Here is a 26247-nt window from a genome sequence, read left to right on the forward strand (position 1 = left end):
CTTTATACCTTTTAGTTTATATAAGGTTTGATTTGGTTTAGATTATATTTGTTTTTCGATGTCGTACTTTTTAAAATGCTCAATAAGCAATGTTAAGAAAAGGCAGGAACTTTAATGTGGAGACAGTTATAATCTTAATCTCTGGTACAGTATTGTTGGTTTTTGTTGTTCCCTCTCTATGTTCTTGTGGCCATTAGAAAAATACTGAAACTAGAAGAGCCTATATGTTTATTTGCAGGGACAGCAAGGAAGGGGGGAAGCTGGTGGCCTACTCCACAGCCAGTCTTGGGGTTAGAGGAACCCTGAGAAATAGAGTAGGTGGTGGCAGCTCAGAAGAGAAGAAACAGGCCGAATACCTGGCACCTGGAAGAAGAAGGAATATAGTACACAGGGGAGTTGGCCCAGGACAGAGAAGTGGGCCTAGTTTAAAAGAGGTTTGAGGCCCACGTTGGGGGCCCCTGACATTTTTTACCAGTACATCTGAGCTCTTATAGATCCAATTTTTAGTGGTGGAAACATTTCTTGAGAAGGACTCAGAGAAGCATTGTCATTTGGATTGAAACTGAAGAGGCTCTGGGCAACTCACCAGAAGTCTAAGGGACACTCTGTTCCTAAAAGTAAGTGTTCTACACTACGACCCTCTCAGCTTCTTCCTTCCTCTCTCTGAATTTGTCTCTTCTCTTTTGATTTTGGCCCTAAGTTAAACCTAAGAGCTCTAATTTCTCTGTTATTTGTTACTTTTCTCCCACTGTTTCTGAAATGCAGAGTGGACTCCATGTTTGGAGAGAACAATGGAACAGGGCATTGTTAATAGGGCAGATATTGATTGCACCACAAAATATTTGCCTCTCTGGTAATGTTAGAAATACAGAATTAAAGGACTACATAATACTTGGAGGAGCAGAAGTTTCAGTAGTTGGAAGAAATAATTCTCTGTGACTGACATGTTAATTAGCAGTTAGGGTAATTTCAAGAATGACGTTGTCGATTACCGCGGCAGGGACTCCATAGCTGCAGAGCAGAAGGAGGCAGTTTGCTGATGACTCGTTTGTGAGACTGACAGACGGGACTTCAGTCCCTGGGGTCAGACTGATCTTTGAACTGATTCTGTCTCAGTTGCCAAATGTGAGGCCATGTCTAAGCCAATCCTAGACATTTGAAAAACTTTTCTTTTTAAACCTCCAGAGAAGATGGAGTCTGTGGTCTCCCTTTAAAGTCTTTCTGACAGTCTTTCTTGTTTAAAGGATATCTAGTTCAAATCCTTTTATATTGCAACAGAAGATCTTTTCCTTTGACAATATCCCTGGTAAGTCATGTTTTTCTGCAGAGTAATTGTATGAAATAAAATGGGGTTATGTTCATAGCAGTGTTTCAAGATGAAATGCGATTTGAAGTAACTTCAATTCCTAAATTGTTAGCTTCTTTAAATGTATGCCATTTCCCCAGTTGAATTGCAATTTTGTACTTACTGGCCTTAATTAGTTTAAATTTGATTAATTTTTTAAAAAAACTAAAATCTAAAAAAAAAAAAACCACCTAAAATCTAAATAACTAGATAGTTCCAGTACTGAAAGTTTTATACATTGTGCTTTTGTAAGAGAATCAATGACAAATGTCAGTCTGACAGGAAAAATTGAAAAAGTTACAGTGACAATTATTATTAAAAGTACTACACATTTTCCTTCATCTTTATATTTCACATTCTTTTAAGGCAATAGTATCTCAGGTATGAGTCTAAGAAACTAAAAAATCAAGAACAATTCTGAATTATCAGAGAAAAAGAAGTAGTATAATGTGTGTGAGGTAGTACAATCAATGTGTTGAGTTAGAGTGGTATCTTACTGCCACTTCATATAGGAATGGAAATTAATGCTTAATTCAGATTGTAGATATTTGAAAAGGAAAGTGATAGAGCTATTTGGTTTTGAACTGTGATCTAAATGAATACTTATAAAACATCTAGCCTAGAGCAGGCTTTCAAATGTAATTTCAAGTACAATAGATAGTGTTATATTTTCTCAGGGTAAATTGTATGAGTTCCTTTGGGTTTCTAAGAGATGTTATAAGATTGATGAGAAAGATTTCATATATTAGCAAGAGCACTAGGTATACTAGGAGTTTGACCATGAATTCTTATTTTTAACCACTTCAACATTCAGCAATGTTTATTGAACAATCTTATTTTGTACTGGGGTTGAGCTAGGTACTAGACTTACAGTGGTGAACAAAATAGATACTTGTTTCTTCTGTAAAATTTTATGATTTGCTGTCAGTTCAGAAACACTTTGAATTGTAACCGATTTTATACAGGAGGTAGTATTAGTAATTCTTTATGTCTGAGCAGAGGAGGTGAAATTTTCTTATTTAAAAAAATAGTGTTTATAATTAAATACAGCATTATGGTTAGGATTTGACCATTGGTAAAAAGAGTGATTTATTTTAGTTTCTATAAAATGGAAGTAAATGATATAAAATTCACATTTTTTTGAAGAAACCTTATACCAGTTATCATCTGATAAAAATCTTTTCAGTGTCATTGTTGTCATGCTTGCTTTCTGTCTTCTAATTTGAGGCTCGGCACAGATTTCATCTAGACTGTTGTGTGAGAATGTGGAGAAAAAAATTGAGGACCATCTCAGGCAGTCTGTTTTTCAGAAATGCAGAGTTCTGAGCCTCCCGTACCTGAGGAACCTTTCCCACGACCACACAGTTATTGTTCATAGACTTCTTATTCTAAGAGGTTGGCTTGTTTGTTTTCTCCTCTACATCTTGGGTTAGATAGTCACACGGGTTTGTTGTTTACAGAGGAATTTTAAAAGTGATTAGTGTTTGGATAGTAGTGGTTTTCAAAGTGTGAACCCCGAGAGTCCCTAAAGACTTCTTAGGGAGTCTGTAAGGTCCAAACAATTTTCATAATCATTCTAAGATGTTACCATGTTGACACTTGAGGTGGTGGTGCAGAGTTAATGCTAGGTAACATTGTTGTCTTGGGGCTTTGCTGGTGGCTCAGTGGATCAGAATCCGCCTGCCAGCGCAGGAGACACGGGTTCAATCACTCATCCGGGAAGATTCCACATGTCTCGGAACAGCTAAGCCCATAGGCCACAACTACTGAGCCAGCTCTCTAGAGCCCAGGAGCCGCAACAAGAGAAGCCCCCACAATGAGAAGCCCCCTCTCGCCACAACTACAGGAAAACCTGCACAGCAGTGAAGATCCAGCACAGCCAAAAATAAAACAGATAAATAAAATTATAAAAAGCCCAAGCCTGCCAGCTCTTCCAGTGGCACCACATTGCTGTGTTCATCGTAATCTTCACCACCATGCACATGTCGTAAGAATAATGCTAGTTTCACTTTAGAATATCCTTCATGAAGCAGTAAAAAATGATTAGTTTTAGAAAGTCTTGTGTATTTTAAAATATTCTCTCTGATGAACTGGGAAGTACAAGTAAAACATTCCTGCTGCATACCAAAATCATGTGGTTGATTCACGGGAAAGCATTTTTGTAGTTGTTTGAGTTTTGAGCAGAACTAGCTTTTCTGATAGAACATTATTTTTATTTGAGAGAATACCTGGCAAACTGTGGTTATTTAGACTTGGATACTCATTAGATAGTTTCTCAAAAATGAACATAGTCTATCACTTCAAGGAAAACAATTGATGGTATTTGTTGCCAGTGAAGAAAACTGAGCTTTCAAGTGAAAATGTTTGAAAACTTGTAACCTCTGTAGTGAGTTTAAGAGCTTCCTAGTACTTTAAAGATGAGATTGGATGGTTATATCCACAAATATAATTTCTGATACTTTATCATAAAGTTTGTTATCATTTGGAAGATTTGCATAACTCAGTAAACCAGTGTTTCCCAGTTACCAGTGTATCATGTTATAAAACCATACATAGATCGATAATCCACTCAAAGTATAAAAGAGCCAGTGGATTTTAAGGGAACCCTATGAAAACTTCATTGATGTGGTTCCAGATTTCATATGCAACTAACCTTTGAGAAACAACTCCTTGTTGTGTTTTTATGTATGTATCGAAGAATATCCACAATTATCTGAAAAGGCTATTAAAATGTGCCTCCCTTTCTCAACTACAAATTTGTGGGAGTCAAGATTTTCTCCATATTCTTAAAAATACACATCGTGCCAAATTGAATGCAAGAGGAAATACCACAATCCAGAGGTCTTATGTGAGTACCACTAAAAATACACAAGTACACAAAGTTATATTTGTTTTGGAAAATAAAGTTTTTTTTCATAAAAATATATTAAAATATTTTAAAATGAACTAGTATATATTTAAATTTTTCTGTTTTTATTTTCAGTGTAGTAACTTATTTCTTGGTTTAGATAAGAGCTGGATAAACAAAAGCTCTTTTAACTTTTAAGAGTATAATGAGATCCTGGGACCAAAATATTTATGCACTGCTGGCATAGAGTTTTGCTACCTTGGGTTTCTGTATGCAGTAAATGTCCTTCATCAAGCATTCTTTCCCTTTCTTTTATCCTTAGTTAAGTGACAGCTCTCAGATATAACCTAGTGACCCCTAGTGACCTAGTTGGTAAACTCAGAAGCCTAACCTCAGTCTTTTTCATGACACCTCAGCAGTATTTGATGTTGGCAGCCTTTCCTAAAAATGTAAGTTCCCCTTCCCTGACGTCTCTAACACTCCTTTTTCTTAGTTTTCCTAGTACATTTTGAAATTAACTTCTGCTTACCCCAAATTGACTTCTCTCTATTCCTTATTTTGTATGGGGCATAAACTTTATGGACCTAAACTAGAAACTTTGGTTGTCTCAACTTTGATTTCAATTCATCATCCTCCCTCATGTCCAGTCTTCTTTTGGCTCTTTCTCATATCTGTCCTTTTTACAGTTTTTGTTGGTATAGTTAAGAAGCCAGTATCATTTCTCTTATAAGGTATTGGACAGATGGGTCTTTTCTCCAGAACACTGCTAATGTTATCTTCAGCACTTTTTTGAAAGCTATGGAATTATTTTGATTGCTCTGTATTAAAAACAAATTGAGATCTTCCTAGTGACTGCTGAATAAAGGTTGAGCTCTTGAGCATGGTGTTCAAGGCCATGACAACCTATGTTTAGATTGCCTTGCTAGCTTCAGTTCTTGCTGTGTATCCCAGCCAGGCCTCTGCTGCCTCAGCACTCAAGCATTTCTATCAGATGGTGCTTCTAAAAAGAAGTCCTGGGGGATTACAGCCATCCCTGCACCCGCTCCCACTATCATATTGATTCAGTGTATCTTTGTATGTGTATGTGTGTATAATTACTTCCCCAGAACACAGTACTGTGTAATGTTTGCTTTCCCCAGCAAGGACTATCTTACTTTGCTGACTCCGAAGCTAGTAAAGTACTTGGAACATTTGAGGCATTTAAACCTTGTCAGTTAATGTTCTTTTAAATTTGTTACTATTTGCCACCTGGCATTGCTTTTCCAATAACTTTAGAGATGATCTTTGTAAAATATGATTGAATTATTTTGTCATAATTTGTTAAGCATATATTAATTCTTTGTGCATTTAAAAAAATTTTTGCAATGTTGCCATATAGTAAAAGCACTATTTTTACAGTTGGATTAGTATCTGAGATGAGTAATTCTGAGTATTTGTTTAAACGTGGAAATAGTATTTTTATAATACAATATTTATTTTGAAGATCAGATAAAAACAAAGAGCTTAGCACATGTCTTATTTCTATTACCATATTTTATTTGTTCTTATACACATTGTTAAAAGCATGTATGTGTACAAGAAAAAATACAACTTTTATCTCAGTTTTAGTACATTTTTAGCTTTATCATTTTTTGTATTGACATATAACATATGTTTCATGTTTTAACATTATTTCAAGGATGGTATTATATATGAATACCTTAACATTTTTAAGGTTTAATTTTGGAAAATTCTGTGTTTATTATCTCACTTACAACCTTTTATTTAGGTCTTGTTATTCACTTTACTGAAATTTGCATAGTATAGAAGTACTTCTTGACTATACTGAAGTCATAAAAGATAACATATTATAAAAATATTTCTGTTACTTGATTAAATTGTAGGTTCTCCGTTGAATATTCAAAGTTAAAATAGTTGATATCAAGAGCCTATCAGAAACTAAAATATACTGAACATAAATTTGTAATATTTGAGATTGTTTAATCAAAAAATAATTTAGAATTCAGATTTTTGCATTTGTTTGAACTGTACTGAATTTAAAATTAACCAATGGAATGAATTAAATTTAATTATAATTAAAATGGCACTAATTTTTACCTTATGATTGAGGTAGCATTGTTTTATCTATCAACATGTTACTTTTAAAGATAAATCAGTTGTACAAATTAGCAGACACCTGTGTAACTATAGAAATCAGCTGTTTTTCAGCCACTAAGTCATGTCCAACTCTTGCTACCCCATGGACTGTAGCACACCAGGTTCCTCTGTCCTCCTCTGCCTCCCGGAGTTTGCTCAAATTCACGTCCGTTGAGTCGGTGGTGCTATCTAACCATCTCATCCTCTCCCTCTTCTACTTTCCTGATAGAAATTAGGCAGACATTAAAAAAAAAAGAAATTTCCCTCATCTTGTGCTTCTTTACTATTTCTGATTTTTATGAGTCAAGCTAAAAGAACTGGTCATTGATATCTTTCTAGAATTTGTTACTTTGCCTGCAATATTAACTGCTTCTTTAAGATCCGGCTCACACACACAGTCTGTGTGCCATTCCCCAAGTCCATCCAAAGCTTGCCTGCCTTTGTGTCTTCGTTCGTGCCTCTCATTGTGATCTCTAATGAGCATTTCCTCCTAAACCCAGAATTGGTTTTGTCTTTCTCCTGAAGCTGAGTATTTGAAAAAGTTGGAATTCTGATACAGGTTAAGTCAATACTTGGAAAAGAAACCTTCTGTATACATGTATGAATTATTGGAAATAAATCATCAGAAGTGAACAAAATCTAGTTTCTGAAGTCTTCAGTTGCACAGCAGACATCCTCCTATTGTTCGTTGGGCAACATGTTGTCACTGGACGTGTACCATAAGCCAGAAGCGTTAGGCCTGTAGGATTGTGGATGAGACACCAGTTCCAGCTTCTGAGAGTTTGAAATCTAGCAAAGAAGGTCGATAGTATTTGCTAATGAGTAAGCAAAAGAAGGAATTTAAAATTTTACAATATTGTCCTAGTTTTTGGAGTTCTATATTCAAGTTGAGTATAAAAACAGTTACTGTAGTGGCCAGTAGTAAAGTGCTTTTGGTACAAAGTGTGCTTTAACCTTGTGGCCCATTTCCAGTTTGATTACTTTTCTCCTAAGAAATTTCAGCCAAATGAAGCTGCCACTTCATTGTTGGGTAAAACCCTCTTTCTCTTTATATGTGTGTATATATGTATGTGGGCATATATACATGCATATATGTATAAATATGTTTTTAAAAGGGATTGCTGTTTTTAACGAGATGTTTAAGGAGGAGACGGGGTTGACAGAGGATGAGATGGTTGGATGGCATCACCAACGCAATGGACATGAATTTGAGTAAACTCCAGGAGATGGTGAAGGACAAGGAAACCTGGTGTGCTGCAGTCCACAGGGTCACAAAGAGTCAGACATGACTTAGTGACTGAACAATGAACAGCAGGAGGACGTTTCCTATGTATTTCAGAAGACTTAAGATGATTACTATGAAGACTATGACAGATTTACATAGGATGGATTGGATGAGGTTTATATATATTTTGTACTTATCCCAGGAACCATCTGTTTTGTTTTTGAAAGTAAAATAATTATAACAGGACTGCATTATTAAACTTAATGTCTCTCTTCTCAGCTGTCTTATTGGTTATACTGGCAGTGATCTCCATTATGCCACTCAGTTTTTGTTTTTCTAGCTTGTTTGTTTTTCCTTTAAAAGTGTTGTTGAGAATATTAAATGAGTTAATTTCTGTAAAGCCCTTATCATTGTGGCTGGTACAAGTAAGTACTCACTAAATATTTTTAAAAGAATATTTATAACTTATTGCCACCAAATTAATTCTTAGTTATTATAGGTTGTTTCTGTGGGTAGGAATTCAATAAAAGCAATATCGTTAAAGTATTTATAATTCGTGTAGTGCTTTACTGTGTTCAGAATGCTTTTGTTTATTCTTCCATTTGTTCATGAAGCCACCCTGCATTCAGGAGAGGGAGATGGTCATCTAATCATAGTTTTATTGCTAGAAGCCTAGTTTTTTTTTTTTTTACTTCTAAATAAACCAAAGAAACACAGGTTTGTTTGGCTCAACCTTCTGTCTCTGAGAAAAGAAGTTTATGAAACTACTTTATTTGGGTGAAAGGTTTCTTTGCTATTCCTCTTTCCTTCGAGGTTAGATATCTGGCCAACATACTTTGGTACAAGGATTAGCATTCTTTGGGGTATCACGTTTTCATTCAGTGAAACCTGAAGTGTTTCTTTTTTTTAAAAGACACATTTTCCTTAAATAGTGATTTTAATAAGTTGTAAAATATTTAATTGTGATTTTGAAAATAAATTATTCATTTAACAAATATTTACTGAACACTTAGCTGTGTTTTATTTATTGACTTTTATTCCTGCTAAAATCTCTACCTTTTGTTACGTGATATATGATCTATGATTGATCAGTTGTAAAAGATTCAGTAGAGATTTCATTCTATAATATTGTTTATTATGGAAATTTACAGAATTACTGAGAATTTTAAGAGCTTCCATAGTGTTTAGCAATTTCCTGAGAGAGGCTGGTTTTTATTTCCTGAAACCTTAATGGTAGAGGGCTTCCCAGGTGGCTCAGCAATTAAAGAGTCCATTTGTAATCCAAGAGACGCAGGAGACTGGGTTTGATCCCTGAGTTGGAAATGTCCCCTGGAGGAGGAAATGGCAACCCACTTCAGTATTCTTGCCTGGAAAACCTCATGGACAGAGGAGCCTGGTGGGCTACAGTCCACGAGGTCAAAAAGAGTTGGACACGACTGATCACACGTGCACCTAATGATAGATAAGATAGTCTTCAGAGGGAAGTTCTTGAGGGGTATGGGGCAGAGATGTTGGTATTAAAACTTTTGAAATTGTCAAGGCTATTATTGTTTCCAGATCCTTTTGTTTGACATTTTCAGCTCAGTTTAGAGGATTCTTGTTGCACTGAAGTCTTAGAGAACTGCCAGGTAACACATAGCAATATGCTGGGTGAGGTCTTTTCTTTGTGTTGGAACTCATGGCTCTAGCTTAGCTTCTTGACAGGTAAGAAAACAGGCCTGGAAAGTTTGTGACCTGTTCAAGATCAGTAGCTGGTTAGTGCCAGGTTCAAATGTTTGGATTTCTTTAAGTCTTTTTTTATTACCTTGCTGTGGTAGCTTTAAATTTGCTAGCAAGTAATTTCTTAAAGAGTTCTTGTAAATTTCCTATGCCTGTAGCTAGTATTGTACACCTTGAAAACGTCTAACACTAAACCTACTACTTATAATTAGTACAAGAATTTATGTTAAAATTTGGGCTAGCATTATACTGAATGAAGAACAAAATGACCGTTAATTGTTTTCCCTATTTTAGGTAATATTTTTAAAGTTAAAATGTTAAACTTCATTTTGATGTCTTTTATAATAATGGTTATTGTGCTATATATTCTGACTTCTTTGGTACCATAGTATTTCTTAGGAGAAAAATCCCAGTAAATATTATTTCCTTCTTTTTTATTTGTGATACAAATACTAAGACTCTCTAATAGTATAACTAATAACAAATTTGAATGTTTGTGTGTGTATGATAAAAAAATTTGTGCAGTTCTCTGATAATTTTTAGGCATGAGTTGAGAGGCACTTCATCTTTACATATTTTATAGTCTGATCAGGGCTCTTTTACACAGTATCATCCTTTATAGGATATGCTAATGATGATAAACCTACAACAGCTGCAAGTAGATAATATTCTATGCCGGAGAAATAGTTGCTCAGGAAGTAGAGCTCTGTGTGTATTTTCAGAGTAGGCAGAGTTGTTTTAGTCGTTTTTCGGCTTTTTCCATCCTTTTTCTTTCTTTACTTTTTGTCTGCCCAAGGCCCAGCATCTGCTTGATGATAATACTTTCTGAAATGTTCTGATTCCTTTATGTTCTTCCTCCACCAGCAGTTATTCCTTCATTAGAGCTTTCCTGTTTTAGGTAAATCTAAATAAAATAATACTTTCAAGTATGAGTGTAAATAACCTGAGCATGGGGGATAGAATTATTTTTTTTCTTTAAGAGAATAGATCTTTTTGATGATAAAAGTACTACATATTCATTGAAGATAGTAAAGTATAAGGAGGAAAATAGGAGTGCCCACCATTATGACATCCCTCCCGCCAGAGAGACGTTAGCACAGCGTTGAACGCACAGCCGTCCATTCTTTCAGCTGTGCCGCTTGTTCAGGGCCAGCTCTGAGAAGCGCCCTTCCTGCAAGTTGCAGAAGATAGGGAATAAGGAGATGGGTTTACCGCTTAGAATCAAGTAACATGTTTCTTGGTGTAGAGAGAGCTGTTTTTTCCTTTAGAAGGGTGCAGAGGTTTTGACTTGTGCTCTCCCGAGCCCTGAGATCTCCTGAAGTTGTCTCAGTGGCTGCCAGTAGAGCAACCACGTGGGGCTTTGTGTTCCCCTACTCAACTTCGGCCAGATCATCTGTGCTCTTCTACATTTTGTTGTTGTTCAGTTGCCCATTCGTGTGTGACTCTTTGTGACCCCAGGCATTGCAGCACACCAGGCCTCTCTGATCCTCACCATTCCCGAAGTTTACCCAAGTTCATGTCCATTGCCTCAGTGATGCCATCCAGCCATCTCATCCTCTGTCATCCCGTTCTCCTGCCTTCAGTCTTTCCCAGCATCAGGGACTTGTCCAGTGAGTCAGCTGTTTGCATCAGATGACCAAAATACTGAAGCTTCAACTTCAGCATCAGTCCTTCCAATCAGTATTCAGGGTTGATTTCCCTTAGGATTGACTGACTTGATCTCCTTGCTGTTCAAGGGACTTTTGGGAGTATTCTCCAGTACCACAATTTGAAGGCATCAATTCTTTGGCGTTCTGCCTTCTTACAGTTCAGCTCTCACAACCGTACGTGACCACTGGGAAGACCATAGCCTTGACTTACACATTTTACGTATTAGGATTTCTCTTAATTTTTATTTCCTAAACTTGTTCTGCTGTCAAAACTTTTTGAAAATCATCGCCCTGTTCATCCATTCTACCACTCAAATTCTGTTCGGCACAGGCTGAATTAATTGTGACTAGGCTTCTTAGCCTCACATTTCAAAGGGAAGAGCTAATACTGACTTCTGTACAGTGGTGGGGGAATTTGAAGCTTTTTCCTTTGAAAAGCCTTTTTCTTTCTCCCTCCTTCCCTGTTCCTTTCCTTTTTGTTCACCCATCTTAGACATTTTTGCTCTTTATTTATTTATTTTTTTAAGACCAAGGCTGGTAAGGCCCAGAGCTCTGTAATCATTGATTAGATGCGTAATGAGCAGTACAACTTACAGGTGAAAAATTCGTGAAGTTCATAATGTCATCAAGTTGTACTTTATGATAAAACTTAGTAAGACTGTTTCGTCATCTACATGAACATAGTTATTAGATTTGCTCAGTGTGCTAGTTTTTTTGTAAACTTCATGGCTGTGGTTCACACAGCATTTTTTGCTTCCTTGGTAGTGTACATTTTAATTGTAATCTTGCCGTCTTCCACTTGTGTAGAGTTTCATTATACTTCTTTTTAGTGCAGGAAAATGTATTTAGTTTTGTTTTTTTCAATTGTGTATTTGTTTTTAATTTTTATGTGTACTTATTATGATAATGAAAAACAAAGAAAAGAATGTTGATATTTATGAGTTGCTTGCAATTATGTGGTATAGTGATGAAGAGTTTTGATTCTGTAACTCGTCTTCTTGAACTTATATATTAGTCTCCACTTACTGACTGTGTGAACTCATGAAAGTTACTATGAGCCTGTTTTTTCATTTGTAAAATGGAGATGATAATAACCACCAAGGGTGGTTGTGAGGATTAAATGAGATAATTTTTGTAAAGTACTTGGCACAGTGCCTGGCATACAGTAAGTCCTCAGAAAATATTAGTTGAAATAGTTAAATACATGAGTGGTGATATCATAGTAGACTTGTATATAGGGGTATAACAATTTGTATTGTCAAATGTATGGGTTCCAGTGGGGTGACTGACAAAATCCAGAACATAAGGGTGAGTGTCTTCTACTGAAAAATAATATTTCAACAGATTGCCTCCGGGATGTTTTCTCCTCTTAACTCCTTCCATCTCTCCTCCTTTCTTCTCTTCCTTGTATGTGCATATGCGTGTGTGTGTGTGTGTGTGTGTGTGTGTGTGTGAAGCTGATGTGGACTGTCATATAAACATTTTGGCCTCACCAGTAAAAGTTTTAACCTCCAGGAAGTACTTTGATAGTATAATAGTGGTAAGCACTTTATATAGACTTAAGAATTGAATAGTTAAAAACAGCCTTTTTTTTTTAACGAAGAGTAAGCCCATTTTCGTGTATTGAGCGAACCCCAGGAGACAGTGGAGGGCGCCCACGGGCTTGCACGGAGCCCGACATGACTTGGTGACCGCACAACGGCAGCAAGTCTGTTTGCAAGGTTGGATTGTCAGACAGCTTGGTCATGGTCTTTTTTAGGCCACTGTGTCTTCTTGTTTATTATATTGTTTCCTCTGCTTCATACGCTCCTATTCACGACAGTTTCTTTCTTATTCTTTATGACTGCTCAAAGCATCATCTCTCTCAAGAAGCATTTCTCTATCTGTTAGGCTAGAATGAATGCCCTTTCAATTAGTCTTAAAGTATGCTGTGCAACATGTGATGATCGTATTTACACAGTGTACTGAAAATATTTCATTGTGCTTCCCTGACTTGTATTTCCTTGAGCATAGTGCCACTGATACTGGAATCACATTTTAGTTTAAATCCCTAACATGCCATTTATGGTCATATGACCATAGAACTCTGTGTTGATGATTAAATGTGATAATTGATATAAGAAACTTAACATAATTTTTAGTTAATAACAATGATAATAATTGTAAATGACATTAATAAAAGATCCCAATGTCTGTCATTGTGTCTTGCGTGAAAGTGAAAGTCGCTTAGCGGTGTCCGACTCTTTGCGACCCCGTGGACTACACAGTCCATGGGATTCTCCAGGCCAGAATACTGGAGTGGGTGGCCATTCCCTTCTCCAGGGGATCTTCCCAACCCAGGGATCGAACCCACGTCTCCTGCATTGCAGGCAATTCTTTACCAGCTGAGCCACCAGGGCAGCCTGTAGGTACTGACGATGCTTAACTGCAAAGGCTCTTCATCATTTTTCTGGTTCTGTCCTTCCTTTCAACTGTTTGCCACTTATTTTTAAGGAACATTTATATCATTTCATTTCATTTTTTGAACTTTTGAGTTGGGTAGAGTATTTACTTCATAAAAGAACTTGTGTCAACCTAAATTGCCTTCATACTCAACTTTTTCAGCAGTTTAAAAATGTTTTCTTTTGCCATCAAAATAATGCATACTAGAAAGCAGAGCAGGCAGCATTGTACTCTGTTTAAGTCATGCTTACTGTTCGTTGAATCTTGACTAGAGATAGAGAAACCATTTGGTGGAATTCATTGTAGTATGCTAGGCAAGAGAGAGTGGTGGCCCAAACAAGGTTTGTGTCAATAGGAGAGAGAAATGAATGGATTCTAGATATGTTTAGGAGAAAATGTATAGGCCTTGATGGATGTTTGACTATGGTTGTGGAAGATAGGAAGTTGGGTTTTAGAGAGGAAATTTAGAGAGTATTTAGCGAGAAATTGAGGATAAATCCCAGGATTCTGGCTTAGTTATACAGCTAGGTAAATGGTGGTACTTTTCACTGAAAGGGCACAGAAGGAAGGACAGGTTTTGGGCAAGGTAATGTTCATTGGAAGGGCTGAGGCTGAAGCTGAAGCTCCAGTACTTTGGCCTCCTGAGGCGAAGAGCCAACTCATTGGAAGAGACCCTGATGCTGGGAAAGATTGAAGGCAAAAGGAGAAGGGGGCGGCAGAGGTTGAGACAGAAATAGTATCACTCACTCAATGGACATGAGTTTGAGCAAACTTTGGGAGATAGTGAAGGACAGGGAAGCCTGGCATGCTGTAGCTCATGGGGTGAGAAGGAGTCAGACGTGACTTGGCGACTGAACAGCAACAACTGGGTCACTTTTAGATTTGTTGAATTTCAAGCATCTGAGAGAAGTATGAGAGGGTAGATATATGAGGCAGTTGGGTATGTGGTGCTTAAGCTTAGGGAGGAAATCAGAGCTATTAATGTATGTTCAGTAGTCATCAGCATACATGACCAATTGAAGCCAGGAGAGTGAGACAGATCAAGGAGAGACTAGATTGAATAGCGTGAGAAAAGAGAACCTAGGACGAAACTGAGAAACATCATCACTTCCTTAAGGTAGAAGAAAAGCATCATATAAAGAAGAAGAAAGAAATGGAGGAGAAAGAAAAATTAAATGGGGAATAAAAAGCCCAGGAGAGAGTAATGTTATAGGAAGAGAAGGAAAAGAATGTTTTCAAAAGGAGAGGATGTGGTTGGCCATGGCAAAGGGCTTTTACTTTTGTCAGAATCTTAATTTTTCCTTTGCATTCTGTGTAATGTTTATTTTATTTTTTTTTTGTAATGTTTATTTTTAACAAGTGTTGCATTAACATTTGTATTTCAAATTGTAACAAGAATTTAATCCTGCCTAGTGGTTGGGCTAAGCTTTCCATGATAGTTTCAACAGTTCTGAATTATATCTATAGATTACGTAAAGGAGATTGATGATGGTAGATCAGGAGACGAGTAAAATTACGTTACTCTTTCAAGGAATAATGCTCTAATTATCTAGTTAAACCTGTAACTAAGCCTCTGCATTTACAGTTAACTCCTGATTGTAGCTATAGAAATGAGTAGAATTAATTTAAAAATTGGGTCCATGTTGGTATCAAAAATATTTTAAATGGTAAGTATATTAACTTGGAACACTTTTTTGGAAAATTGCATTGTTAATTGTGGGGAAGCTTGTATAGTTTGAAGAAGTCCTTACCTTCTGTTTTTAGAAGGAATGAAAAAGTTTTATTAACTTAGTAAGCAAATCACAATACTTTTCATACAATTCTACAGTTTGTTTGGTATCTAAAGTGATAGCCATTGTGGGGTATGTTGAATTTGATATGATCCATGATGCAGATTTTTTTTTTTTTTTAGGCAAAATAATTTTGTGACCTTTTAATAGATGCCCTAGAGAAGGAAACAGCAACTCACTCCAATATTCTTGCCTGGGAAATACCATGGACAGAGGAGCCTGGAGGGCTACAGTCTGTGGGGTCGAAAGAGTCAGACATGACTTAGGGACTAAACAACAACAAGCAGATATGTGCTAGACAAGCTCTAAAAAGCCCATTGGTGGGGTATCTCTTTTGAGAATGTACATTCATTTCACTATGATTCAGATTTTATGAGTGCTCTGAATTAACAATATTTAGAATACAGTCAGTAGGTTGCAAACTATTACTGTTGACCTCAGACTATTTGAGATTTATTGTTAGAAAAGTTTGCCATTGTTTTATAAAATCAATTTTACACTGAAAATATGCACTCATGTTTTAGAAATGCTTATTAAAAGTTGATTTGAAAACAAATACAGGGCTTAGAATCTCCTCAGATTAATTTTAATATTATAGTCAGAAAAGGTGAGAAAAAAGGATGAAGTTGCAGAGTAAAGGTTAGACTTCTTTATCATGTTGACATAATTGTTGGCATTTAAAATAGTTAGCTGTTTGTTATTTTTGTGTATTTAACTTGGATACTGACTATAATTAGCATATGAAGGACTAAAGCTCCTGATACTTTGAACTAGGGTCAAGAAAATATTTCCTTAAACTAGAAACTATTAAGGATAGAGGAGTGAGTGAGTGAGTGGGTGAAAGTTGCTCAGTGCGATTCTTTGGGACCCCATGGACTGTATTCTCCAGGCCAGACTACTGGAGTGGGCAGCCCTTCCCTTCTCCAGGGGATCTTCCCGACCCAGGGATTGAACAGGGGTCTCCTGTGTTTCAGGCAGATTCTTTACCAGCTGAGCCACAAGGGAAGCCCAAGAATACTGGAGTGGGTAGTCTATCCCTTCTCCAGCAGATCTTCCTGACCCAGGAATCGAATTGGGGTCTCCTGCATTGCAGGCGGATTCTTTACCAACTGAGCTACCAGGGAATCCCCAAGAATAGAGGATATTAACTTAAAAGACCCTGATGCTGGGAAAGACTGAAGGCAAAAGAAAGGGGCAGCAGAGGATGAAATGGTTAGATAGCATCACTGACTCGGTGGACAGGAATTTGAGCACATTCCAGGAGATAGTGGAGGATAGAAGGGCCTGGCATGCTGCAGTTCATCGGGTTGCAAAGCATCAGACAACAGCATATTAACTTTCTACAGAAAGTAGATTGAACAACAGCATATTAACTTTCTACAGAAGTACCTCATTTTAGGATGTCATTTATAACATGTGGTGCTTAGTTAAAGGACTAGGGTGTTTGTCAAATTAGGAAGATCAAAATATTGTTGAAGATCAATTAGTGTGATTAAGGTATCCTTAGAAAGAATGACTAGAACATAAAATGATATAAAAAAGCAAAACCATATAGCATTATATCACTGGATAATTGGTCATGTTTAGCATAGCACAGGAGGTGGTAGGAAGTGAGATGTTATTTGGCATTTGCTAGAATGGCGCCTTATTCTGGAGTTGTAGTAATGTAGGCTGCTTTATATTAACTGCATCTTAGGCCTAAAAATTAAAACACGTAGCTTGTGGATAACAGCACCCAGTGTTCAGGGCTGCTGCACACTTAGACTGTGCACCGTGCGCTTCTTTGGAGGCTTTGGCTCTGTCCAGGTTTGTTGATGTGGGGAAGGAAACACACCTGGAGGATGACGTCTGATTTGTTAACAGTTTGAGGTTTGTAGGTATAGTTCAGTTGGGTCTTATCTGCTTTAGCCTTAGGGTGAATTTTTGAACCTAAAACCCAAGAATCAAATTCAGAATTGGGCCTCCACCCTTTGACTCATATTTTCCTGTGAGTTCCTTTTTAGGCACCAAATTGATACTCACTTTGCAACTTTTAGCTTAATATTAATTACTTTGTAATGCTTTCTGTGTTAGTTACCTATTGCTCTATAACAAACTACCCCAAGATTTAGTGGTAGAAAACAATCAGCATTTATTATACCTCCTCCCTCTCGCCCGTCCCTTCTCAGTTTAGCAGGTGGTTCTGGCTCAGGATCGCTCAGGCCCGACTAAGGAGGGGTCCATGTCTGAGCTCTCGTGGTTTTCAGGGGCCTTAGAACACCTGCTCCCAGGTTACTCACGCAGCTGTTGGCAGGCCTCTGTCGGGACTCTGGCTGTCACAGCATGACAGCATACTCACCCCGAAGCAGCATGTCTGGTGAGAGTCATGAAAACAAGAGCCACTCTGCTTTTATAGTCTAATTTTGGGAGTGACATCCATTACTTTGGCAGCTTCCCTGGTGGCTCAGATGGTAAAGAATCGGCTGCAGTGCAGGAAACCTGGGTTCACGCCCTGGGTGGAGAAGATCCCCTGGAGAAAGAAATGGCTACCCACTCCAGTATTCTTGCTTGGAGAATTCCATGGACAGAGGAGCTGGTGGGCCATGTCCATGGGGTCGCAAAGAGTCAGATATGACTGAGTGACTGACACTTTCCATTACTTCTGTGAAATTCTGTTCCTTAGAAGTGGGTCACTAAATTCAGCCCGTACTCAGGGGAGGAGGTTACAGAAGGGCATGCATACCAGGAGGTGGGATCATTGTGGACCATCTGAAAGCCTGCCCGCCACAATGTCCTTTAAAGTTGAAAACCTTTTTTTTGTTGTTAGAGAATTCATTATTGAAAGGTAAGTTTGTAGAGGAAACCCAGAATATACAATGGATAAATAGAGAGCTGTTCTGTCCAGAGCAGGGGTTTTAGGAAGCTAGAGCTAACCTACTAGCATCCCTCCCCTTCAGCTTTTCTGAACAGTTTGAATATTAGTATGTTTACCATTTAATGTCCATCAGGAACATGAATATATACTATTTTCCTCAACCTTTCCTTTTAGAATTTGTTAGCAGTTGCAGTTCTAAGATTCTAGCTTATAACAATCAGGCTTTAGAACATGAAAAATGATTTGTGTAAATGTTTCTGGCAATTTTAATAGTCTGGGGAGCTTTCTTTACTAGTAAATCTAATGGAATACCTCATTTTGTAATATTAGCAGATATAATTTATATATTGATAGGATAATGATAGTGATTTACTCAGTAACTACTGCCTAGAATGTTTTCTTAACTATTTCCAAATTGTATGTATTTTTTAAAAAATCACAGGTATATCAATGATATTTGCACTTCACTGTTAATGTGCTTTGTATCTCTTTCATGCTGCAAATCATGATTCCTAAGTGAAGTGAAAGCCACTCAGTCATGTCCAACTCTTTGGGAACCTGTGGACTATACAGTCCATGGAATTCTCCAGGCCGGAATACTGGAGTGGGCAGCCTTTCCCTTCTCCAGGGGATCTTCCCAACCCAGGGATCGAACCCAGGTCTTCTGCATTGCAGGCAGATTCTTTACCAACTGAGCTATCAGGGAAGACCGATCCATGATTCCTAATGAATACCATAAATTACTTATTTTCTTTCTCTTGCAATATAAAGAATATAGTCTCAAAATAATAGTACAGTCATCCCTGTGTATCCATGGGGGATTGGTTCTGAGACCTTCTCGGTTACCAAAATCTGAATATGCCACAGTCCCTTATATGTAGTTTTAGGATTATAAGCGGCATATTCCACAAACCTACACATCCTCTTGTATATTTTAAATAATCCTTAGGTTACTTATAATTCCTAATACAATATAAATGCTCTGTAAATAGTTGTTAGCATGAGAAATTCATGTTCTGCTTTTTGGAATTACTTGTAATTCCTAGTACAATATAAATGCTCTGTAAATAGTTGTTAGCATGAGAAACTCATGTTCTGCTTTTTCGAACTTAGTGGAAATTTTTTCTCAATGTTTTTGACGTGTAGTTGGTAGAATTGTGTATCCTGAACCCGTGATACAGAGAGCCAACTGTTCCAAAGTTAATACAAACAATAAATCTCTGCACTTAGAATTTTTTTAGTATTTCTTTGCAGATATATAAAATCATTTGAAAATAATTCCATTTCTGGGTGGATATGTTACAGTTTGATAACATGGTTAGATTCCAGGCATGGTTTTTAAATTTTTATTAACTTAATCCTCATAAATGTTCTATGAAGTAGGTTCTGTTTTTACCCCTAATTTACAGATAAGTATAGTTTTTTCATCTTGATTTTAGGTTATTTATGTTAACAAGAAAATGATGCTGTTTTTGTTTGTTTCTTTGTGAGTTCATATAGAGCTAAAGGATAAAGCTGAAGGAAAGGAAAATTTAATTAACAGATTATCTGATGAGCTCTTTAAGGAACAAAGAAAGATGATAGTTTCTGTAAATAATATTATTTAATAAGTAAGTTTACATTTCACTTTTGACCTTGTTTTACTTAATTGAGCTACACACCTCCCCCCATGTTTATGAACCATTATGATGTCACTTAAGTATATGTGAATATATGTATAATGTTAAATTTTATTACACTGCTAAAGGATTTCACATCCTGGATTTACCATGAACAGCTTTCCACAACTATAGTACCTTACATTAGAATTGCAAACCTTATTTAAAAATTCAAACATGTACTTGGAATCACAAAACCAGTTGTAATTTAAGTTGATTCTAGCCAAAACATAATATCTAGCAGTAGTGGAAGTGAAAGTTAGCTAACTTATTTTTTTTTCTGAGCAGTTTTTTCAAAAGTTCAGATTGATTTTTTAGAGTAGATTCTCATTAGTGAAATGCTTTATTAGGTTCTTAATTACTTGTTAACCTTTTTGTGGACTGGCATTATAATTATTGGAACTTACAAAGGATGTTTTTGAGTAGAGTATTCTAATTTCTGCAATTTCTTTTCTAAGCTATTCTAATAAAACCCATTTTAGTTAAGCTTATGGCCTAATAACAGCAACAAATAGCTTTGAATGCTGGTCTCTTAAGTGACCTTTTAGGTTACCTTAAAATATTTTCAAGATATTTTAATTCTCAAATTGTTTTAAAAAGTGCATTTGATTTTATTTTAAATTCACAAGATCTCAGTCTAAATGAAGACTGTATGTGTTGCCATAAAGTAAAACTGGAAATTATTATTTAGTTCTTAATGAAAAGTTTTATACTAGCTTTTACTGTAAGGATAAAATATTTGGATTATTGCTCCTGTATCAGTTGTATCAATCCAGACACATAGGGCTTTCATGCCGTGTACTGCTTCACGCTTCAGGAAATGTAAGTTAACTAGGAATCTAATTTAAACTAGATGATCCTTTTGGAATTTATCTCTATTGCAGTTAGAAATTGAGGTCTGTGTAGTGCCCCTCTTTGCCTGAATGAGTCATTTAAAAACTAATGCACTAATTGCTATTATTTTTTAAAACTCAGATTTATGTAAAATGGATATAGTTTATCCAAAACAATTTGTATCTTTAAGTGGGAATCTAGGAAAAATCTTGACATGGTGTTGTCCACCTTTATTATATAAATATTACCTCATAACAAGATTAAAATGCTAGATTTTCATTAGCGTTACATTTTAAGAATGTTTTTAAGAATTACATTTTGTTTGAGAGAGGGAGATGGGAGGGGGGATCGGGATGGGAAATACATGTAAATCCATGGCTGATTCATGTCAATGTATGACAAAAACCACTACAATATTGTAAAGTAATTAGCCTTCAACTAATAAAAATAAATGGAAAAAAAAAAGAATTACATTTTGTTTTTGATGAATTAATGATTTTATATACCATCTTACCCTGTTTACTCTTAAAGTAGAAGCTATGTATTTAATTTTTTCCATAGAAAGAAGAACCATGAAACCATATGTTTTTTGAAGGTAGGAAATAATTATTAAATAGCAGCATAATGAGAAAAGGAAGACTGTTACTGAAATTTGTCTGTATCTTCAATAGGCACTAGTGTTTGAAGTCATCACTACTATAGCACATCAAAATGAACATGTACCCGATGAATATGTATTGCTGCTGCTGCTGCTAAGTCACTTCAGTTGTGTCCGACTCTGTGCTAACCCATAGATGGCAGCCCACCAGGTTCCCTGTCCCTGGGGTTCTCCAGGCAAGAACACTGGAGTGGGTTGCCATTTCCTTCTCCAATGCATGAAAGTGAAAAGTGAAAGTGAAGTCACTCAGTCGTGTCTGACTCAGCGACCCCATGGACTGCAGCCCACCAGGCTCCTCCATCCATGGGATTTTCCAGGCAAGAGTATTGGAGTGGGGTGCCATTGCCGCCTTCGAATATGTATTGGGTTAAAGGTAAAGGCAATCTTCATGTGTCCCTGAAGATAAAGTTCTATTAAGGATACCTTTCTTTTGCTAGAAATTTTTTTTTTTTTAATGACAGGTCCAATTTAAAAAGTATAACAGTTAATCGAAAATATTACTGTACTACTTTGTACAAGTGTTTATGTTAAAATCAGCATTATTACTTATCAGTGGCCTGGCATTCATAAGGGCTTCATAGGTGGTGAAGTGGTAAAGAATCCACCTGCCAATGCAGGAGATGTGGGTTTGATCCCTGGGTCAGGAAGATCCCCTGGAGAAAGAAATGGCAACCCACCCCAGTATTCCTGCCTAGAGAATCCCCATGAACAGAGGGCTACAGTCCATGGGGTCACAAAGAGTCAGACATGACTGAGCATAGCACAGTGGCATACTTACATATATGTATGTGGTTGGTTTGTTATAGGTGACAAATGGTTATTTTAAAGACTTATTGAGTGATGAATGGGAATTGCATTGATGCTGTTTATCTGAAGTGTTATAGGTTGTTAATCCACTGTAGTGGCCTCTACACCCAAATTCAGCCTATGTTAATGACAGTGGCTAGTTAAGAAACAGTAGATTTTGATCAATTAATTACCCTTTACGGATATTAAAAAATGATGGTAGTACTTTAACGAGACAGAATAGTCTGATAGCTGATATTTTTATAAATTAAAATGTTGCTGTTGTTACAGTAGAGATTTTAAAATGAAACTATTCAAATCATTTTCTTTTTCTTGTGTTTCTAATAGTGCCAGAAGTTTCTGTTGACTTTATAGTTAGTACATTGTTTCTGTATTTACTTTGGTGCATTCATGTATAGTTAGTTAATTAATTTGCAGCCCTTTCCCCTGTAGTTCTTTATGTATTAATCTCAAATAAATTTAAATAATTTTCTTATTCTGATAGAGAAGAAAAAGCTGGATCACTTACCAGTAACTGGAGTTCTCCTATTGGGTAATCTCCACAGATCCACATTCTTTGAAGTTATTGTGAATGCCTCGTGGACCATGGGACTGTTGAAATTTCCAATTTCAGGAAGGTAAGCAAGCACACTGAAGCATGTCTCTAGCATCTCCCAAATCCCCTTCCCTCAACTTTCTTACATATGCGTCTGTACTGCATGCCCCCTCAGTTCCAGTGGATGCCCGTCGGGAAGATTCCCATGCTGGACAGAAGGGCAAGAGAGGTGGATCTGTGAGGGAAAAGACCCAATAGGATAACTCAAGTTACTGGTAAGTAATCTAGTTTTCACAGAATTGAGATTTTTTTCGCCCATTTCTTCTCTTTAGGAGTTCATTTAATTGCAAAGAGAGGAAATGGTTTGGGATAGTTTCTTTTTGTAAGTTTGATGTGGATTATAGTATTTATTGTATAGATGATAAATGCCTAGTTCTTAATGGACATATGAATAAATGTGACATTAAAGTACATCATTTACATAATAGCTGTTTATAAAAATTATGTGTTTACTACCTTTGGGTAAATAGTGTAATAGTTCTAAAGCAATATGAGGAGCTGTGTGTTGAATTACTTTAGTTCTTTTATTTGTGATATTGCTTTTATTGAAGTAGATACTCGTACTATAAAATTTCTGCTTGTGTCTAATTTAGCCAAATTCTTTTGGCATTCTACTGAACAGCAAGAATAGTTTTACATTAACTGACTAACACTTCTTACTGATATAATTTTCAGTGTACCTTAAATTTCATTGAATGTATGTTTGGAAATAAATTAAGGTATGTTGCAATTATATTTACTACTTCATTGTTTATAATGGATAGCCTTATTAATGTGAAGGGCAGCACAGTTGGTTCAGTGTGAGCTCTGCCTCAGTTACTAACCCTATTTGTTTGTATATATGTTAGAATTATATAGAGTTCCTTGCTTCCCATTTCTCTCTTACTCATTCTGTATTGTTACCAGTAACCATTTCTAAAAAGGCCACTTGCATCACATAAAGAGCCATAGTGATGCCACGCTCTTGCTGTTTTATAAAATTTCATCCATAGCTCAGTACTTAGGGCCTCTCATAATCCAATTCTATCCTGTTTATCCAGCCTTAATTTCTCCAATTTGATACTTTTGTTTTGGTGTTACCTTGGTATTTATGCTTTAGCTTGTACTTTTCCGTTTTCTTGAAATGACCTTGGAAAGATCCATTCTGCTTCTCTATATTTTAAAGTTGAAGTTAAGTCCTACCCCTTACGTATATCCTTTTATGCTGACATCTCTGTTCATCTGTTTCTTCAGTGAAAAAATGTGATTGCTATGAGGCTTTAATTAATTCATTCATGTAATGTACTTAGAATAGTGACTAGTGGCACATACTAACTTCTCTTATTAACTGTTATTTGACCATAGATTTATCTTAAATATTTTTGTGATTGTACATATAATTCTTATCTGTATGACATAGTTTAGCTTTAAATATTAGTATTAGGTTATACCAGTAGATATTTCTTCTGATATAAAACTCTTACTCTGACTTTTATGGTCTTTGACAGCAAGTATAGGCTTTTATTGGGCTTCCCTTGTGGCTCAACTGATAAAGAATACACCTGGATTGGGAAGATCCCCTGGAGAAGGAAAAGGCTACCCACTCCAGTATTTTGGCCTAGAGAATTCCATGGACTGTATAGTCCATTGGGTTGCAAAGGGTTGGACACGACTAAGAGACTTTTTTTTTTTTTTAATAGGCTTTTTTTGTCTGTAACCTTACTTCTTAAAGTTAGTGACTGAGATTAAATTATACCCATTGAAAAGTTAGTTTTCATGTAGAATGACATATATACTTACCAGTTTTTTCATTTGTAAAATAGGTTCATTTGGCTAATCAATCCTGTTTGTACTGTTTGTTTTTCTTAACAACAAGTTTCCTTCAAAACTGATACACATTGTAAACTTCCATTGCAGTTGAGAAAAGATGGTATAGTTTTGAGAGTGTTAATTAGATTGTATTCACTTTAAGACTGTGTATTATTGGAAAACAATCTGGAAACTTAGTGTACTTGATTTTTGAGGCCTGAATATCTTAGGAGATAATTGATTGGTTTTTTCAGAAATGCTTGGATTTAAGATACCTGTCTGATGAAACAGTAAATAAAATCTGATTTCAAGGCCATTGAAGGAAGGAAATGCTCTATGACAGATTGGCTGTCACTTTATTTTTTTTCTGGCTGTCCCAGGTACCGTGTGGGATCTTCCTTCCCTGACAAGGGATCACACCTGTGCCCCCTGCATTGAAAGTGTGGAGTCTTCACTGGGCCTCCAGTGAAGTCCCAAGTGTCACTTCTAAATAATCACCAGAGAACCACTTCAGGTCCAGTTAGATGAACCAAACTGAAGAATGTTTAGTCATTAGACATCAGTGTTTGATTTGAATCTGCCGACTGTTCAATCTCCTGGTTTTTCAGTGTGATTGTGGTATGGTGGTTATATTGAGGATGGCCTTATTCTTTAGAGGTGCATGCTGAAATACTTAGAAGTGAAATGTCATGATGAGTTCAGAAAAATCACGTGTAGGTATCTGAATGTGGTATATGTTATGTGTATGTCAAGAGAGATAAAGGGAGAGAGAAAGCAAATCTGGCAAGTTTTAACAGTTTTGGATCTAGGTGAAGGGTATAGTGGTATACATTGTACTTTAAGCTTTCCTGTGGCTCTGATATTTTTCAAAGAAAAGTTGTGTGTGGGGGAGAGTATTTTAAAAAGAACTTTATTGTGCTTCAGTTTCTCTAATTCTAAAATGACAATAATAGAACTTATTCTTTCCATGCCTTGATGCAGGTAGGCACAGTGGGATAACATTTGGTAGAATAGGAGTCAGGAGAGCTTTTTAAGAAGTAATTTTTTTTTACATTAAAAAAGAATTTTATAGTGGAGAACATTTCAAAGACCATTTCACCTAAAAGTATATTAGATTAAAATATATCTGTTCCCTTTTTTATTATTAAGAGCACATTCCATTATAATTGAATAAAAGCAATCAAGAAACAGTAAATATATGTAGATATATAAATTAACCAATTGAAATCTTGAAAATGAAAATATCTAGTTATAAAATAATCGTGGGCAAAACAGAAGATTAGACATAGATAAAGAGAGACGTTGTTAATTCCAAGATAAAACCAATAACTCATCAAGGACCAGAGCCCAGGGAAATAAAGAATGAAAAATAGAAAAGAAAAACTAAGACACTTAGGGCTAGATTGAAAAGCTTCAATGTAATGTCCAGAAGAGAGAATATGGAGAGTGGTAGAGAAACAATATTGAAGAAAAATGACTAAGGATTTTCAAATATTAAAAAAAAATAGTGGAAATTAAGAAATAACTAGAATGGAATCATAAAAATGTTGTAGCCAAATTTGAAGGATGTAAGAAAAGTGGTACTTAGGGGTAAATTTATAACCTTAAATGGCTGTGTTAAATTGAATAAAAGTAAGTGAGCCATATATAAACTCAAGAAACAAAAAATGGGAAAAGTAAAACCAAAGACAGGAGAAAAGAGAAAATAAAAATGGAATTAGATGAAATAGAAATAATCAACAATAGAAATGATAGCAATCATCTTTCAAATCATAGCTATTTCTCTTCAGCTGATTAAGTACTAGAAATACCAAGAAGCACATTATACAATAAAATTATAAAATGGGATATAATTACAAATAATAATTATAATTTAAAAAATCACAAGAAATCACTATT

General features: G+C 36.1%; 1 protein-coding gene across 9 annotated transcripts in view; it reads left to right on the forward strand.

Moving 5' to 3' along the window:
- The window catches only part of YAF2 (YY1 associated factor 2), an 85585-nt gene that overhangs the window by 2939 nt on the left and 56399 nt on the right, over positions 1-26247 (forward strand). For 3 of the 9 annotated variants that reach the window (XR_006337650.1, XM_043886798.1, XM_043886809.1), the window contains exons 3-4: positions 22511-22582; positions 22676-22775. The exons of 1 other annotated variant lie outside the window; for it this stretch is intronic. Coding sequence is in view for 5 of the 8 variants with exons in the window: in XM_043886798.1 (XP_043742733.1) it covers positions 22511-22582; positions 22676-22763 (160 nt within the window). In the remaining 3 variants the exon portion in view is untranslated. Of the gene's footprint in view, positions 1-238; positions 618-2572; positions 3115-22449; positions 22583-22675; positions 22776-26247 lie in introns of those variants that run through there. 5 more of the 9 variants (XR_006337648.1, XR_006337649.1, XM_043886812.1 and 2 more) reach the window with 5 other exon arrangements.

Source organism: Cervus elaphus, chromosome 3 (genome assembly GCF_910594005.1).
Source record: "Cervus elaphus chromosome 3, mCerEla1.1, whole genome shotgun sequence".
Lineage (NCBI taxonomy): Eukaryota > Metazoa > Chordata > Mammalia > Artiodactyla > Cervidae > Cervus > Cervus elaphus.